This window comes from Pelophylax lessonae (assembly GCF_965119305.1).
Source record: "Pelophylax lessonae genome assembly, chromosome: 2".
Lineage (NCBI taxonomy): Eukaryota > Metazoa > Chordata > Amphibia > Anura > Ranidae > Pelophylax > Pelophylax lessonae.
In genome coordinates, this window is record NC_138769.1 from 376,443,787 (window position 1) to 376,463,119 (window position 19,333).

General features: G+C 41.0%; 1 protein-coding gene across 1 annotated transcript in view; it reads left to right on the plus strand.

Annotated features, from left to right (window-relative positions):
* The window catches only part of LOC309548122 (uncharacterized protein), a 537,501-nt gene that overhangs the window by 328,927 nt on the left and 189,241 nt on the right, over positions 1 to 19,333 (plus strand). The window contains exons 21-23 of the mRNA XM_082248087.1: positions 3,165 to 3,241; positions 11,338 to 11,436; positions 14,157 to 14,318. Of these exons, the coding sequence (XP_082104213.1) occupies positions 3,165 to 3,241; positions 11,338 to 11,436; positions 14,157 to 14,318 (338 nt within the window). The remainder of the gene's footprint in view (positions 1 to 3,164; positions 3,242 to 11,337; positions 11,437 to 14,156; positions 14,319 to 19,333) is intronic.

Here is a 19,333-nt window from a genome sequence, read left to right on the forward strand (position 1 = left end):
TTTTTTTTCTGTATTGCTGGGAGCTGACATAAATTACAGCCGCGAGCAAGTTTAAATTACATTTTTTCCTTTAGAAATGTCAGTATTGCTGCAATGGGCTGCATACATCGTACAGATGCGCCACTTTACAGGCATATTAAGGGGATCCCCCAGGCACGATATTTAAATATTTAAAGGCATTTTTCATTTTTATTTTTTGCCTTTAAGCATCATTAAAATATCTGCTCCTTAAAAAGTATTGTTTTAAAAACATTTTTTTGCATTGATGCATGTCCCCCAGGGCAGTACCTTGGTCTCCATACACCTTTTATGGCAATAACTTGCTTATAAAGCGTTTAAAATTAGGACTTTTGATTTTTTATGTTCGTGTCCAAAGACATTTTCGGACATAAAAATTATTTATTTATTTATTTATTTTAGCTACTCCTTGTGGAGGGATCTGGGGGCCTAAAAGACCCCAAACCCCTCCTCGGCACTGAGTTTGGCTGTATTGAATGCTGTCAGTTTTTTTAATTCGGCGCCGAGTACCCGGAAGTGATGTCATGACATCACTTCCGGGTTTTTTACATTGCGATCCGTGTCTTCTCTTCGGCGGCGGTGGAGGTAGGATGCCGGTGGGACGGGAGAACCAGGCGAGCCACGTAAGGCAGCGGGAGGGGGGGATGTCCCCTCCTGCTCCTTGTAATGACAGCCGAGCGGCTTCTCAGACGCATTGGTTGTCATTACAAGTCAGCCGACGGTTGGCTATGGACACTGGTACCGGGGTGATGCCTCTAGCTGCAGGCATCACACCGGTACATGCACTTTCCCTAAATATTGGCAATATTGGCAAATCCAAATGCCGATACAGATATATCAGGGAAAGTGCATATCAGCACCCAATATATCGGTGTTGCCGCTAATCGGACATTCTCTACTGTACTGTATAGCTAAGTCAACGGACGCATACTTGAGAGAGAACTCTTCGGAAGGAATCAGTGAGGTAAGACTGGGGATGTGGGAGGAATCAGGCATGGTCAAGTTGTACACCAATCGTAATATATTTGAGAATTTGTCCATGACAAGCCCAACAATGGTAAATCTCCATGTCTCAAATGACGACTCAGCGAAGGGGCCGATAATTAATCCTCGGTCCAGCTTGGTCTACAACAGATTGTCAATAGCCTGCTCGTAAGTGGAGGCTGAGCAGAGGTTCCTGCACTCATGAGTGGTGTGGGGTAGTGTGATGAGCTCCGTGTGGAATTCGTAGATAAACCTGTGCATTTGGAATAGTGTGTATGCGGGTGACGGGTGAGAGGAAAGGTAGAACTCCAGCCATCATACGTTCACCCGACTCAGTCAGGATGAGTTGGGACGCTTGAGGGTGTATGTGCTCTTGAGATGAGCTCTATGACGGTTGACACAAATGTGGAGCAGTCGGCATTAGTTGAAGCTGCAAGAGTCGTTGCAGATAGCCGTCTTGCCTAGTAACTGGACGGGCCATCCCAACTTGTCCACCTGAGGATATTGCATAGGGGCAAGCATGCCTTGAGCGGCACTAGAGGTAGAGGGGAAGGTCAAGGCGTCCATGTTGAAACACCAGTTTGCCGTGTTCAGAGCACCAGGTTGCTGTGTGCATGGAAGATTGGCAAGCAGCGCAAAGCAGAGAACGCAGACCCGCAAAGTGGAGGCAGACCAACTGTGTGTCCACAATGCTCCAATTCGTGCTGGTTTGGAACTTGGCAAGTTTGGCTGTGGCTCTGGCTGCGAATGAGCGGTGGTAGTCGTAAAACGCAGAGCCTCCGTGTTTATACCCTAAGTCAACCATGGCATGGAGGTACATATCCATCTCTTCACTGCTGCCTGGGTTGGCCGAGCACAACATGTCCCTAAACATGCTGAAGGCCAGCACAAACTCAGTGATTGACAATTTGCGATTGAGCCTGGGGTCTTTGGCCTTCAGAACCACAGACACGTCCCCCCAGGCGTGAGACTTATTCTCGGCCAGATCGTGGACTAAGATGAGCAGGGAGGCCAGGTTAACATCATTCGCTCTAGGATGTCCTTCCTGATGCCGGTAGGGAGGAGGTGTGCTGGAAAAATAGTGGAACTAGTGTCTGATTTGACTTTGCTGGCCATGGCAGGGTGGGAATGGCCCTATGATGCAGCTCTGCTGTGAGCTTGGGGATAGTCCATCCCCTGAGTGACTGAGTGCTGCCTGGCTCTGAACCTGCAGTGGGTGACCGAGGGCACTGCCGAGTCCTCACTGCTGAACTGTGACATGACTTCAGCAATAATGAGAAAAGAGGGGAGGGGGGAGGGTGTATGTTTAAGAAGAGTTTTGGAAAATGAGAACAGAGGAAGAGAGACGGAATATGTAAGAATAAGTAAGAAGCAAATGGGAGAAACAGAAAAGGAAGGACAGGAGTAGTGAAGAACACGATGCGTTCCGGCGAACGCTGAAGAGTGGAAAACTCAAAAAGTGAGGGGTAACCAAGGTTAGCCAGGAGGTGACTGACCAAATAACCAATAGGTGACGTATGGTTGGCCTGCTAATGCCTGCACTGTCAGCAAGCAACTGTTTAGCAACTGTGTCTGCGTAGTTTGAAGGTGATGTCCTTCAGAAAATAGGTAAGAAAGAAAATGTGACAGTAGCTGAGCGCCAGACCAGCCGCCCAATTCGTGTATGTAAGGTGTTGAGATGAATAAAGGGTGCTGCAGGTTGATGTGGCAGAGTATTCTGTGTACTACCCACTGGACTCGTGCTCTGATAGAATAGAGGTCCTGGTCGTAGCCGAGACTAATCTGGCGACCGGGAACCTGAAAAAGGTAACATGGAAGGCCAGGTTTAACCTGGCGTGGAGGAGAGCCCTAAGCCCCCCCCCCCCCCCTTAAACGTGACAAAACCTGGGTAAAAGCATGCAAAGCCCTGCATGTGTGTATGTATGTCATATTAACTGAGAGAAAAATGTCCAAACTTATGCAGGATGGAACAACCTGACCTCACTGACCTATGGAGAAAGACAAGAAAATGTAAGTGGCCGGATTGAGTGCCACTTGAGACGAGCTTGCAATGCATGTTGCAAGAAAGTAGCCTCAAAGGGAGGTGAAAACAAGCAGTAGAGAACTGCTATTTTATTATAATTTTTTTCTTTTTTGTTCGTTTTTTTTTTTTTTTTTTGTAGAAAGCACATTCAACCTAGTGCAGGATGGAACAACCTGAACACGATTGACCTAAGGGAGAAACGACAGACAAGAAAACGTAAGTGGCCAAATTGTGTGCCACTGGAGACAATGAGTGGTCGGATCGTGTGCCACAGGAGACATGCTTGCAACGATTGCAAGAAAGTAGCCTCATCACGGAGGTGAAAACAAGGACAAATCGTGCTGACTCGGAGTTACGAAGTTAGAGTATTGTATGTGTTTGAGTAAGTGCGATCGTATAAATGGTCTGAGTAATGGCTGGTTGCTTGTGTCAGGAGCCTCATGAGAGAGACCAAGTTGCAGGGATCTTTGATGTGTGTGACAACTGGAATCGACTTGTGTTGTGCCGAGGATACGAAACACTATGTCCCCGAAGTGACCAGGATTCAAATTGGGCAATTATAGAGTGTTAGGGTGCCACCCCCTCCTCCAAAACTGAACACATACCAACCACCCAGCCCCCCAGGCTAATCAAAGTGCAGACAAGGCACCAGGTAAGCAGTAGTGGAATTCAAAAATGTTAGTAACCATTTCCGACTTTCAAGCATGGTGTCATTTTTTTTATCTAATGTCAGTTAGGGGTCCGATCCGTCTGCCACAATGTTGCAGTCCCACTAAAATTCGCAGATCGCCGCCCATATTAGTAAAAAAATATATAAATAAAAATGACATAAATCTTTCCCCTAGTTTGTAGACGCGATAACTTTTGTGCAAACCAATCAAAATACGCTTATTGTGATTTTTTTTACCAAAAATATGTAGCAGAATACAAATTGACCTAAAATGATGAGAGAGAGAGGGAAAGAAAGAGGGATGGAGGGAGGGAGGGAGGGAGAGAGAGAGAGAGAGGGAATGAAAGAGGGAGGGAGAGAGAGAGAGGGAATGAAAGAGGGAGGGAGAGAGAGAGAGGGAAAGAAAGAGGGAGGGAGGGAGAGAGAGAGAGGGAAAGAAAGAGGGATGGAGGGAGAGAGAAAGAGGCAGGGAGGAAGGAAGGAAGGCACTTCTAGCAGTTTTTAACCGGTTGCCGACCGCCGCACGACTATATACTGCGGCGGTCAGCCCCGGCCAGGCAGAGTGACGTATCGGTACGTCACTCGCCTGTCACTGACTTGCGAGCCTATCGCGGGCGGGCGCGCGCCCGCCGAGGCGCGCGCCCGCCGCGGCTCGTTCACAGGCAAGTCAGTGCGTGTGACCGGCGGACTCGATGTCCGCCAGTCACACTGCGATCGCTCCTGTGAAGGGAGAAAGACAGAGCAGCTTGTGTAAACAAGCTGCCTGTCAGTTCTCCCTGTGTAAAAGTAAAGATCTGACCGTTCTACTATGTAGAACGGTTGATCTTTGCTTTTACACCAATAGGAATGTCCCTACACAGTAGAAAGCACGCCCCTAGGACACACTTAACCCCTCCCTGTCCAATAAAGTTAACCCCTTCCCTGCCAGTGTCATTTTTGCAGTAACAGTGCATATGTATAGCACTGATTACTGCAGTAATGTCACTGGTAACCCCAAAAGTGTCAAAAATGTCAGTCAAGGGTCCGATCTGTCCGCCGCAATGTCGCAGTACCGAAAAAAAAATCGCAGATCGCCGCCATTACGCGTTAAAAAAAAAAACACCAAAAATGACAAAAATCTTTCTCTTTGTTAGTAAACGCGATAACTTTTGCGCAAACCAATCAAAATACGCTTTTTGCGATTTTTTTTACCAAACATAGGTAGCATAAAACAAATTGGCCGAAAAATGTTAAAAAATTTTGATTTTTACTTTTTTTTTTGGGGAATTTCATATAAAAAAATGTGAAAAATATTGTTATTTTTGCAAAATTTACGCTCTTTTTTTGTTTATAGCGCGTGATCAAAAAATCGCACAGGTGATCAAATACCACCAAAAGAAAGCTCTGTTTGTGGGAAAAAAAGGACGTCAAATTCGTTTAGGTACAGCGTCGCACGACCGCGCAATTGTCCGTTAAAGTCACGCAGTAAAAAATCGCAAAAAGACCCCTGGTCCTTTAGCAGCCAAATCCTCCGGGGCTTAAGTGGTTAAACATGTTGGAGCATAACACACTTCTCCTTCCTCACCTCCATTTGCAGTTGCAGAGCAGCTCCATGCCACTTCACAGGAAGTCTGCTGGAAGTAATGGGCAATGCACCCATTGGCTGAGAGGCAAGGGAAGGCAGTGCAGCCCGCCTCTTGCTACCTCCCCAGCCGATATGCAGTGCAGAAGTTATACCTGGCTCATGCAGGACAGGGAGAGTGAAGTGCTGCGGCCATTTTATAGGAGAATCAGACCGGCCCGATCTCCGGCTTGCATCGGTTTGGCGAACTTGTAAAATGTTAGTAACAGGTTCGAACGAACCGGTGCGAACCGGCCGAATCCAACCACTGCAGGTAGGTCTAATTACCACCTCAATCAGCCACAGAACCGGTGCAAACAATACATGCTGATCTCCAAATGGATGAGGCGGAAACCCCATAGACGGTGAATCCTATAACTAGTGAAGCCTGTGTCGAGTAATATCGGAAAACGACTAACAGCAGCTCGGAGGCTTGGATCTACAAACTAATCGTATACTTGTGGATCGGATGACAAGCAAGGCGGAGGGAACCTACAAATCTACTACGCCTGTGCCAAATGATGTCGGGACATGACTGATAGCAACTCAGAAGCAGCTAAGTACGAAAGGAATGGGGGATAGCAAACCTAACGAATCGTAACATTGTGTATGAAACAAAAAGGCTCAAATCCTATCTGCAACAGCAAGCAAGAACCGCCGACAAAGACCACGAATTGAGAAGCTGCAACACACTTGTAATCGAACGCTCAGACTCACGGAGTGAGCTGGGGAGAGTCGGCCTAGTGACATGTAATATCGTGCACTGGAACCGACAAGAAACACAGGTGAGTGGGCTGCTTAAATACCCCCCTCCCCGGGCTCCTCCCACAAATTCAGGCCACCATACAGGTCTTCTAACATATATATATATATATATATATATATATATATATATATTTATATGGAAAAAATATATAATAAACAGGAGATTTTTTACTTCCATATATGTGTATTGATTACTATTGTATGTGTGTAAGTGTGATCCAGTAACCAAGACTATTTAAGTAGCAAAAGAGTTACTTTGTGATACCTCATCTGAGCTATGAGCATGCGGTAGAAGATTCTAAATCTCAGCTGACATTAAAATGAAATGTTTTTTAAGTTTTCATTCTTACAGCAATCAGAATCAGCATGAACAATCAGTATAAGTATGAATCCATTAGACTGCATTTACATCACATAAGCCGTTATTTTCTGTGCAGCCTTAAGGAAATTCATTTACTTATTTATAGTGTTAGAGGTTAAAAGGGGTTTCAGGATTTAAACCTCTTGATGGGGAGAAATTTATTAATGGGCTATGTGGAATTGCTCAGTATTCTGGTCTGTGGTGATAGCTTTGCTGGGGAACAATTGAGCATTTGTGGTTGACTGTTGTTGAGCTGGGGCTTGTTTATACAATCGCTCTAGTAGCTCATTATAGTTTTTTCATACTTTTAGAGCTTATAATAATATTGAAATCCAGCAAATTGTAATGTTAATGCTAAACACTTTTATGCTCTTTGGTATTTTTTATTATATTCAAATGCTTAAAATTCAGAGTACAAGTATATAAAATATTCATTTATCTAACTTGCAGCAGTGAATAAGGTTGAAACAGGGGTCAGCATCCTTAACTGCATAGCACACAATCTTGGTAGTTCTTCATAAATTTGTATCTTTCAATCCACTCTGTAATTTTTAATGGAAGGGATGGGTTTCATCATGTTAAAAGAAAAGGATCTCTACAAAGTTTACTAAAGAGAGTTGTATATATTCTGTTGATTATTAAAGAAGTTCTGTGTTTTTTTTTCTAAAGTAAAATAATTTGATTTATGTATTTAAGTAATGTGCTACATAATTTGTCTGCACTATATAAATAATAAGTAGTTACATAGTTTAAAAGGTAGAAAAAAAAGTAACAGTGTATATGGATGTGCATGTGATATTTTTTTTTCTAACAGTTCCCATAGTCCTGTATATTCTGCTTTCTGGAGAAGACGTCTAAAAGTTTTTTTGAAGTTGTTGACACTCTCAGCTACTATCACTTCCTAGGGGAGAGAACTGAACATTTTCACTGCTCTAACAGTAAAAAAAAAAAAAAAAAAATCTGCAATCTAAGGTTAAACTCAAATTGTGGTTATGTGTCCTCTTCAGGGACCTTAGAGTAAACAGTTTAATACAGTTACTGAAGTCACCTTTGATATATTTGTACATAGCCATCATATACCCTGTTAAGCACCTCTTCTCAAGAGTGAATAACTGTAATCTACATAATTAATCCTTATAGCCCTTTGCTGAACTCTTTCTAAATTAACAACATTTTTCCTGAGGATTGGTGACCAAAACTAAAGTGAAAATTCAAGAGGAAGCTGAACTAACATTTTTGTAAAAGGGTAGAATTATTGATTTATTTTTTGAATATATGCCCTTTTTAATGCTTAGTATTTTGCTAGCTTTGTTAGTTGTGGTTTTACATTGCAATATATTGCTTAGTTTGTGATCTACAAGCACCCCTGGATCCTTTTCCATCACTGATTTTCCAAGGGGTGCCCTTCCTAATGTATAATTTGCATGTGTATGGCACCCATAACTTAAACATTTTTTAATACGGAACCTCATCTACCATATAGCTGCCCAACCCCCTATTTTTTCAAGGTCTTCCTGTGATGCTATATTCTGTGCCAATGTTATTTCCCTGCATTATTTGGCATCACCAGCAAATACTGAAACTGAGCTCTTGATTTCAGCCTCTATAATTTCAAAACAAATTGAAGAGCATTGACCCAAAAGACAGTATCCTTACAAACACCACTCACATATTTAGACTGTTAGGAGGAGCCATTTATCACTACTCTGGACCTATTCATGTAACAAAAATGAGTTTTCCTGTACTCCTGAGTATGAACCACTCTGTGTTGACTGGCAGATTTAACTAATCTGCATATCATCTTGTTATGGGCCAGGTCAGAAACGAGGAGGGGGGCTTTTTACTTCTTTTTTTTTATTTATTTTACCACTTCTTCCTTCCTTTCCATTCTCAATTTTTCCATTTCCCATTCTTGTTAGAATCTGTCTTTTCTCAAAGAAACAACAATTGCTTGTATAATGGTGGTTATACCCCTTCAAATACCCTCAAATGATGTAATCTTTGGATATGGAAAATTCTATTTATAGAGGTCGTATTTATTTTTCCTGTCTGTTAACTGGTTTTGACCTATAAGTATTGTTGCTGTATTATGTAGAAATGTTACATGTGAATCATCAGTATCCACTGGATTCATCTGCGTGTAAGCATTGTACTATGGCCACTGTACAATTTTATGCTTCATAAAAAGAAATGCAAAAAAAACATAAACTAAAGCCTCGTACACACGTGTCAAAATTCAGCCGAGAATTTTCGTCCGACGACCAATCCGCCGATTTTCGGCTTGTTAGTATGATGCTTCCGACAACCGACTCCGACTTTTCGGCCGTAAAAATTCTGGTGTGCAGGCTATAAAATTTTTGTCCTCCCTCAAAACACGTCCGATTTTCGTGTAGTCAGTACAGATTTCGACAGGGAAAAATCTTATGAGCAAGACTGGGCATGCTCAGAGAAGAAATAACACAAAGAAAGAAAACCAACACATAACATCACTTCTGAAGTAGAATTTTGTCGTGCGGGAAAATTCATGTGCAGTCTAGGCGCATTCCAACCAACAAAACACCACACTAGACAAAAGATGGACGACCGGTCGGCAGAAATTCGTTGCGTGTGTACTAGGCTTAACTCTACTTGCAATTGAGACTGTTTGCAAATAAATGCCAGAAACTCAGTGGGGATAATTATTTGCTGGCAAATCCCACAGCTATTTGCTGCTGTGTGCTTGTATTCACTCATGGAGCGGTTACCTGCGAATGATCAGTCCTAAATGCAGACTGTTTGCACCCAAAGCCGATCATTTGCACGTAACTGATCCATGACCCTTTACATGCAAGCGGCTATGAATCGCAAGTGTGAATGGGTGTAAAAGGTCGCCTCCCCATTGCTCGTCAATGCTTTGCATAAATCACAATATAAATACCTTCTTTAAAATTTTACCTTGCGGTCTTGTGATTGCAAAGCTCCAGCTTATCTGTGTAAATTTGCAAGGCCAACAACTGGATTAAATCATTTAGAGCAAGTTGCCAAAGCTCTAGCTGTTGAAAGCAGAGGAGAAAGCTTTACAGTGACATGACTGCACAGAAAATAAGTTGTAAAAGGTATCTACATTGTGATTTAGCACTAAAATATATGCAGGGCATACATTTTAATGGTTTATAGTTTAGCCTTTTATTTTACTTTAAGCTGGCCATATAGCAGTAGATTTTCAAAATAACATTCATTAACTTTTGAAAATTCTCAGGACATTTGACAGCTTGACAAATGTTGCTTGAAAGTGTTTCAAAATTTTGTTTGTTTTTAATAATTGATTTTGAAATGAATGGGATATACCAAACAAAAACCACATACACTTTTAGAAATGTGTTTGTTTGAGAAATTTTTATCCTGCTTTTTTTGAATTTTCTAGTCAAAAGCAAACATCAATTTAACTTCACGAACAATTGTAAGAATTTTTAAAGCAAAAAAATGTCAGATGAAATTCTAATAGTGTATAGCCATCTTTGGGTGCTCCCAAGACCACACATTTTTATGTATATACTGTATTTTTTCTAAAATAAATCTTGCACTCCCAGTCTAATACAGCTACAGTATCTCTATGTGAGATCAGAATATGGTATTCCAAGGGAAAGAATTAGCACTAAATGATTGGCAAGAGGTCAAAGGCCTGCTAGATTCCTACCATATTTGGTTTTAAAGGGTAGTGGTAAAATTATGTAAAATTTTAAATTAGAATACATTCTGAAATTTTACTGAGTTTAGCAAAGTGTTTGTGTTTTCTAGACAGGAGAGTTTCTCTAAATTTATTGACACTTTAAAAAGAGCAGATCTGAATTTTTGTTTATATCTAAAATCAAAAGTTTTGGAGACTTCAGGAGTTGAGTTCTGGAGCCTTCAATAGTTCAATATGTAATTCAAACCTCAATAATGTAGGGAGAGGAGTAGAACGGTGGGAGGTCATATGAGCACCCTACGGCGCTGTAAATGAAGTATTTCACTGAATCATTTTTACAAAACACACACACTGCTGATTAGATCTACATGTAAGAAAGGGGATTCCAGGATTTGTCACTGGTCATTTTAACAGGTATAGCGGCCGGAGGGGCAGGGAGGAGATGGCTAACACAGGCATACACAGAGCTGACCAGCAGGGAGGGAGAGAGGAGAGCAGCAGGATGACAGAGGCATGTAACCTGACCACGGTAATCATGGATCAGCAGCCATGATTGCCACGGTCGGCACACCAAGGGGGACACAGGAACTGGCAAGATCAACCAGGTCAACAAAAGATAGAGAGGGACAAATGACATAGCGCAAGCACTATAAGCACTATGCTGTGTATCCTGATTCTAGGACAATATCCCCCTGGACAATATCCCCCGGACGATATCCCCCCGGAAAATATCCCCCCTGGACAACATCCCCCCGGACAATATCCCCCCTGGACAACATCCCCCCGGACAATATCCTCCCTGGACAATATCCCCCTAGACAATATCCCCCCTCTAACCCTAACTCCCTAACCCTATGTCCAGGGGGATGATTTCCGGGGGGATATTGTCCCGGGTATTTTGCCCGGGGGATGTTGTCCCGGGGGGATATTATCCGGGGGGGATGTTTTCAGGGGGGATATTGTCCCGGGGGATAATGTCCGGGGGGATATTGTCCGGGGGGATATTGTCCTGATACTGTGTATCCTACCTTTAAAGGATCAGGAACATATATTTACTTTTTATTTATTTTTTGGGGGTACAACCACTTTAAGTGGGATTTGAACTATAATACATGCCTAGAAATGTACAAAGATCTCTTGATTATATGTATTAAAAGAACTTGAACTAAAATTATAGTTTTCTTGCTTATACTGAATAATACTATCACAGTTTGAATTGCTTAGCTTATCTTTTTGCTTTGTTTTTCAGATAAATTTGAATTTGGTTCAACAGATATCTCAAATCATACAGAAAGCAGAGAAAAGCCTTTTCTTTTAATGGAGGTCCTTTATCTTGGTAAAGAAAGAGGTGTGTCCCTTTTTTTTAAAACTTAAGTGTATTCACTTCCACAAAGATTAACAGTCTGAGATTCACTTAGACTTTACTTTAGGACAAGGCATTTTAAGACATTTTTAAAGATGTGATCTATGTGCTGTGAAAAGTGAAAATCCATGGGATAAAAATAATCTCATTAAAGCAGAGCTCCACCCAAAAGCGGAAGATACACTTTAAGGCCTCCTCCCCTACACTGTTTGTGAAATGACACCTAGCCACCTAGGCTAACAGAAGCAGAAGTTCTCACCCCCTCCCCGCAATCTTCTGAGACACATCACAGGTCCCAGAAGACTGCAGAACCATTCACAATATGCAGCGCGGCTTACCCATGCTCAGCGGGCACCCAGCTGTGAAGCCACAAGCTGTAAGCTCCGTGTGCCCACAGTGAGGATGCCGGCGCTGGAGACAGATGACAGGAGTTGAAAATGGTTGGAGTGAGCCCATTCTTGGATCGTGGGACAAGTAAGTTGTCGTTTAATAAAAGTCAGGCTGACTTACTTTTTTTTACACAGGAAACTGGAGCTCCTCTTTAACTTTTTTTGAACACTTTAGTGGTTGGCTTCATTATCTGCTCAAGCTGGCATCCTATACAAAATGCAGATACTAAGTTGTAGGAGGAAGCAAAAAAAGGAGGAAACCCATTCAAAGCACAGTCTTACAAAACTGAAGATGAAGGTGGGGGTATGTTGTGTGTTTGTTTTATTAATAATATATTTAATGCTGCAGTGCAAATAAAAGTACATAAGAACATAGGTGGGTACGCTTGTAAGCAGATGCAGTGTGCTAGTTTGCCCCTAGGTGGATCTGTTCCAGAATAGTACTGGTAATAGGCAATAGTATAATCGGGGTTGCAAAAGGCCTTTTAGGCAAGGCCAAGTGTTCCTTGGAGTGAGGCTTTCCCCCTGGAGGATCTTGGGAGAAGTGTACCCAAGCCAGAAGAGACTACAGTAATCTTATTTCAGGAGACAACCTGTAAGGAGAAGTAGGCTGGATACGGACAGCCTAAAGCAAGTCAGTGTCTGTGTGAGTACCAATGACCCCGGAAAGGTAAGAGACTGTGCTTTCACGCGTGTCTTCTGCAGCTTGTTCACTATATGTGATTGACAAAATGCTGTCAAGTGACCCTGAATAATATGTCTATGTGATGTGACTGTAAATGATATCTTAAAGTAACATCAGTAAAAAGTGCTGCAATTTTTTTCTTTTTGTATGGACATTCCTTCCTTGGGATATGAAGGTAAATGACTGGGAATATTGTTAGAAGGCCTCTGACATGGAGATGGGCAGAGACGGTGGAGCATTAAAACCTCAAGCAGTAGGGTTGTTGTTCTGTGAGGAAGAAGAGGTAGGGGCTCTTTTCAGGTGTCCTTACCAGGTTCACATTTTCAGGTTTCCTTACCAGGTTCACAGGTGACACCTGAAACTTGTTCAGTGTACTTACCTATTTACTTATGTACCTTTGCACTGCAGCAGAAAATGCATCCATTCCATAAAATTCATGAACCGTGGCACAGACACTTTTTAGTAGAGTATCTGCGCCATCAACAACAAACAGACGAATGAGACAAAATCATGCACATGTCAGTAACTTGTACAAGAATTTGTTTAAAATCTGCCTTGTGCACAGGTCCAAAGGACACCATGCTGCCAATGCTCTAGCAAGAAATGACCTGGTGCACCTAAGCTTGATTGGTTGTTAGGATGCCACCGGCCTGCATTTGTTGCATGTCTTGGTATTAGGAATAGAACTTTCACACTGCTTTAATGAATTTGGTGCAGGACATTCTTTGTCAGCGTTGGGCACAAAAAGTGTTGCAAATGCCTGCACAGTACAGAGAGGGCAAACACAGCTACCTATCCCCCTTATAAACAAAAAGGAACTGGTAGGATTTTTAAAGTGCTGGAATTTCCAGAAAAAAATATCTAAAAGCTGCAGTTTTAAAATTTTTTAACACATACTGAATGGTAAGTATCCCAATTTCACTGCAAAATTGGAAATACATTCTAAAACCTTTAAACCCAGTTAAAATAAATATGTAGGCATCATGTTTCATGAGTGAACTTTTTTTTTACATTTTTAAATAGGTGCATGTGCTACACAATGGGGTTGATTTACAAAAACTGAAGAGTGGAAAATCCAGTGCAGCTGTACATGGTAGCCAATCAGCTTCAGCTTGTTCTATTAAGCTTTGACAAAATAAAACAAATCCTGGAAGCTAATTGGTTTCTATGCAGAGCTGCACCAGATTTTGAACAGCCCAGTAATTTTTTTAGCAAATCAACCCCAATGTTGGTGTTCCCAGTTTTTATGTTTCTTTTTTATACTCCAATAACTTTATTAACCTAAAAACCTTCTTCTGTGCCCCCTGCAGCTTTGTCTATAGGGCCCCAAAGACATGAGCCTAACCCTCTTACTATCCCAGAATACAGTCATAGCAAACTTGACTACTAAGGCTTTTCTTTTTTTTGGATAGTGGGATGGTAAATTATTTTTAATCCACAGTTTTTTCAGGACTTACCAGGCACAGAGAAAATGGTTGATTCAAGTTAATAGCACCTCATAAGGTGAGCTTTTAGGCAGGAGCTTTGGTTTTGAATTTTCAGCAAAACAGTGTGCCTTGTTAATATTGTTTTATATGTGAAAATTGTTTTAATTCATTGCATTGAAAAGAAAATACATTCTATTTTTTAAGCTTCCCAAGTGCTTGGATGGGAAAAAGTTGATGCTTTTGAAAGAGATGCAGTGAGCACTCAAGAAATATGGAAACCCAGGGAGTTCTCATCACTTTTATCATTACATCCTGGGAAAGAGCCTGACAATATTAATGAAAGCACTCCAGGTATCAACAGATCAGGTAATTAAAAAATGCTAGGCTGATTAAATATCAACCACATGGCAGTGTACATGGCACTGTCAGTTACAATAAACTGTTTAATGAAAGTGCCTGTGGCTGTTATAAATGGTCCATTTTAAAACAAAGAATATCTGTTGCTTTGTTAGACTTGATTAACCTTTTATTATCAAAGTTTGCAAACCACAATCGTATTAATGATCACTTTGTTATTATGAAAGTTTGTGTTAGCCGTTTTTTCTTACAGATGAAACCAACCAAAGCTTTAAGTAGTGTAACAATGTGAACATACTACAAAGAATTGCTCTTTGAAAGAATATGGCTTTCATTGTATTGTTACATAATATTATAAAAATATTTATAAAGATTCAAAGATCCCCAGTCCAATAAGATATTTTTACCTGAATGTACAGTTAATTTTTTACTTGTTTTCTTTGCCTACTTATTTAGTATGCTAAGAACTTAACATACATTTACTTTAATTAAAAGAAACACAGGCGCCACTCTAAGTGCAGTAGCTGGAATTTTATTAAAAGGATGCAACTTAATGTTGGGTACTCACAAGGGTAATAAGTAATCAAGCACATCAGAGAATGCTCCGGTGGAGAGTCAGGATGGCCAGAGCGATAGCAATGGGCAGGCTGCAGCGATATCGCTGTACTTCCTCGTCCCGGGGACACTCAGATGCCGGTCCGTCGTCACTTCCGAGAGCGTGGGCGTGATTACGTCATGGCGCCGGCGACCTGACGTAATCACGCCCACGCTCTCGGAAGTGACGACGGACCGGCATCTGAGTGTCCCCGGGACGAGGAAGTACAGCGATATCGCTGCAGCCTGCCCATTGCTATCGCTCTGGCCATCCTGACTTTCCACCGGAGCATTCTCTGATGTGCTTGATTACTTATTACCCTTGTGAGTACCCAACATTAAGTTGCATCCTTTTAATAAAATTCCAGCTACTGCACTTAGAGTGGCGCCTGTGTTTCTTTTCAGTTGGCAACAAGCAAAACTTCTACCTTGTCACTAGAGCTGCCTAAGGAGTGCACATTGGAATTTTTTATGGACTGTGTCACATATGGACTTATGGACTTTTTATATCACATTGATTGTCCTTTTCACTAGTTCATTAGTATGTGTCCAGTATTATCGGTATAGTCTTTTGGTGATACTGTTTCTCCCCGTGGTGCGCCAGTTATTTATTATTTATTGTATTTACTTTAATTAGTCTAGTAACTATAAAATATTGCATATCAATATTTAATATTGTGGAAATCCTGGCTCATTATCAAAATGTCCTGGCTATCCTTGTCTGTTGTTGAAAAAAAATGTTTACAGAACTCAATAGCTCCAGCCCATGTACACATACAACTACATGAGACAAAGGGGCAGATTTACTTAAAAACTTGGGAGTGCAAAATCTGGTGCAGCTCTGCATACAAACAATCAGCTTCCAGGTTTTATTGTAAAAGTTTATATGAACAAGCTGAATTTAGAGGCTGATTGGCTACTATGTAAAGCTGCAGCAGATTCTGACTGCTCTAATTTTAGTAAATCTTCCCCAAGTGTCTCATTCTACCTCTCCCCCTAACTGACCAATCTTTTCAGATGGGGCTCTATATAGTTTCATTCTAAGAGAGAGAGGGAGGGAGTGTGTTACCATATTTTCCCTAAAAAACTTAAAGCAACTTCCCCTCCCCCACAAAGTATAACTGGCCCTGCAGTGTCTCTGCAGTGAAATAGTGAAAATGAGCAACTCCCAAAAAAAAAAAGACCTAATGAACCATCAGTGAATTAAACTATTATACACAGTAAGCATTATAAAAAAAAAATATGTCCTCTGGTAATGTAAACTAAGTGTACAGTAGTTTTCCTTCCCAACCTTTCGATTGCTTTAGAGGCTATGGTAGCTAAGGATCCTATAACCACGGTTTTGTGGGATTGCTTTGTTGAAAATGCAAGTTGGCTGGAGAATGAAAAAATGATAGATAAACTTCTATCTTTTCTTATGATGTCTCCTTTTGCTCTGTCATACAAAATTACTTGTAATGTTTATTTCTTAAAATATTACAATCATGCAGGCTTCTTATTAAAGGTTTATATATGCCACCTTTATTTATAGTGCTTTGTCTGTATCCCACTCTTCTTCTTGAGTTATGGTGTTCTTGAGTACAACTTCAGTTTTCTGTACTGTCAACTACACACAAGCTGGTAGACAGTGTGTGAGGTCAGGCAGTTAGCAGGGCAGCAAGACTTCAGGTGGCCTCTAACCACTCAAGGAACGTAAAAGGTCAAACACAAAGCAAATAAAGCTAAATATAGAGAAAACATGTCTTTTGATGTTTGTTAAGTGTCTATTAAAAGAGGGGGGTATCTAACTGGAGAAGCAAACCTCTGCACTTCCCTGGAGCTGCAGCGCCAGATTTTTAAATTTTGTTCTGTGCCAATTAATTTTTTAATGGCTTTAGGCTGTTTCGCCCTACTCTTTGCTTTCTATGAAACCAGTGCATGACCTTCAACAAAGAATAACTGCTGCTAGTCAGGATGAGTAGAGCCACAAGAGGCTTCAAAGGTTGTAACTGATTCTTGGTTTTGAGTTTGCCTTTTGCATTTATTCAGTGCTTCTATACTGGAGTTACTTGGATATGGAACTGAACATATCTGCTTGCATTTATAGCTGTAGGGGGAAGAATCTCTGCAGCTCCAAGTAGGAGATATTCCCTTTCCTCCTGGATTGGCAGGGTCTGATGTGAGGGTACACAAACCCCTATAGGGGAGTTTTTAAAACTTTGGGCGCCATTTATACTGCTCTTATGCGAAAACTGCTAAAAAGACAAAAGCTGATTTCTCTTTTATTGCATTCTGGCTAGATTTTGGCAAATAATCTACTTAAGCATGCTTTGTGGTCAAACATGACCACTGTGTACCAGATGGACAACAACCTCCAGGTGCCAGTAGTGCATACAAGGCCACAATTTTATTGTTCAGTTCCAGCATGACACTAAATGTAGAGAGTTGGAGTGTCAGTGCTTATGCTGTAACTTGAGAAATAAAGGTTTTATTTAAAGGAGAACAGAATGTGTCCTTGTATGTTCTACTTTGTCAAGGTGAAGCACCTGGGGGTGGTTAGGAGCACATCGTTTTTAAAAGTAAAACTATTATACACTACATATTAACATTAAAATTAGATGTAGCCAGCATTTTCTAGGATGTTGCTGAAACAGTGCTTATATATAGTTTCAGCACCATGGATAGCAATTGTCAGCATATGAAATAATGGCCTCCTGTTTACCAAGTTTTGCCCAAAGAATTCCCAAAAGATAGCTACAGGGACTGTATTTAAATACATATTATTTTAGATTAATAGACTGGAAATACCTATGGTCAGTTTTGAAAAAGATGGATTTGAGAACCCTAATGTATTCAAATAGATCTAAATTTGTATACCAAACCTCTAGCTAATGTATATACAAAAGATATTTCAATTCCCTTTTCGCTAGAAAGGGGCACCTGTTAGGATTGTCCTCTTTTACCATCCTGGTTGTTCTTTCTGGGCATAGAGCGCCTCTGATTAGACAGTATAACTCTATTACTGCCCTATGGGTAGAAGCACTGGAAGAGAAGCCATCCTTGTGTGCGGATGATTGTTTCAGCAAGTATCTACCAGTCCCGTTTAGTTTGGTCAGTAATGTTGGCTTCTCTCCAATTCCTATTGGAATCACAGTGACTTATCCCCTAAACCCATGGGTAGATTTAAGTATCTGGGTGTTTGGGTACCCAATTATTTCACTACATTTGTAGAATTAAATTTATTACTGGTCTTTACCACTAATGGGAGATATTTGCACATATGGAATAATGTATCCCTTAATGTAATAAGGCATGTAAACCTTATACATATTTTATATAGTAGGGATTGCTGCCCTCTAGTGTTAGCTGCCTATATCACAGTGTTACATGTAATTATGTGATAGCACTAACACCACATGTCCACATGCAGGAGCTGCAATACTGTATTTTATCCAGATGAGAAGCAGAAACTGGTAATTATTCCTGCTTATACCTTCTTGATCTGAATTCTAGTAGACAAGTTTCTGTGCTATTGTTATTATCTCACATGCACAGTGCCAGATAGCGAGGTGTGTGCTACTGTATGTATGTAGGGGTCGCCTTCCTGTATATTAGTAGGTGAACCATTATATGGAGTGTTTATATGCAGCACCTGTTATTTTAGTTAACCCCGTCCCTTCTGGTCTGGGATTCTATAGTTAGTTCTAGCTTAGGTCTTGATAACCAGCATAGGTTACAGCCAGGTTGGGTATCCAATAGCCACTCCTGGTAGCTAGAGGTCTGGTTGCATGTCAGATTAGAAACTCCAAGGGAGAGACTAAAGCACAGAATAAATAGGCTGACTGTGATCAAGCGCCACACCACAGTTTCTGTGTATGAGAAGCTGTGTTACATACTGGTTGAGCAACAGTTGGAGAATCTCCACACCACTGCTGATATTGTCTTCAGGTCTCCAAAACCATGATCATCCCCGGGGGCCCCTGCAACTAAACTTTGCTGCAACATTCATCTGGTGTTATCTCTACTAATAACTATACCTGGGTATACAGTATGCGTACAATTCCACCAGGGCTCCTATCTGGCACTTTGTTGATAATACTTGTTTGTACATTGGATGTATGTACTATTATTAATCTTTTTTTCTTAGTTAAGCTTATATAAAGCTATTATTTCTTATTTATTTACTTCCTTATTTATTTACTTATTTATTAGTCTTATATAAAGCTATTATTTCCACACTGGTGTGCATCTATATACCTATGGTTATTGTTATATGTGGGTTGTAATAGTTCCTCTGCTTCCAATTACTTTGAATAGATTACTGGTTAAATTTCCAGGAAGGGAAACCCCTCTGTTTACAAAAGCCCTGTCCTGGGTGGAGGCCCTGCCCACTTTATTGAAAGCAGGGTGTTCTTTTTCTTAACCTAAAGGTTTAGTGCACTATCCTGTTT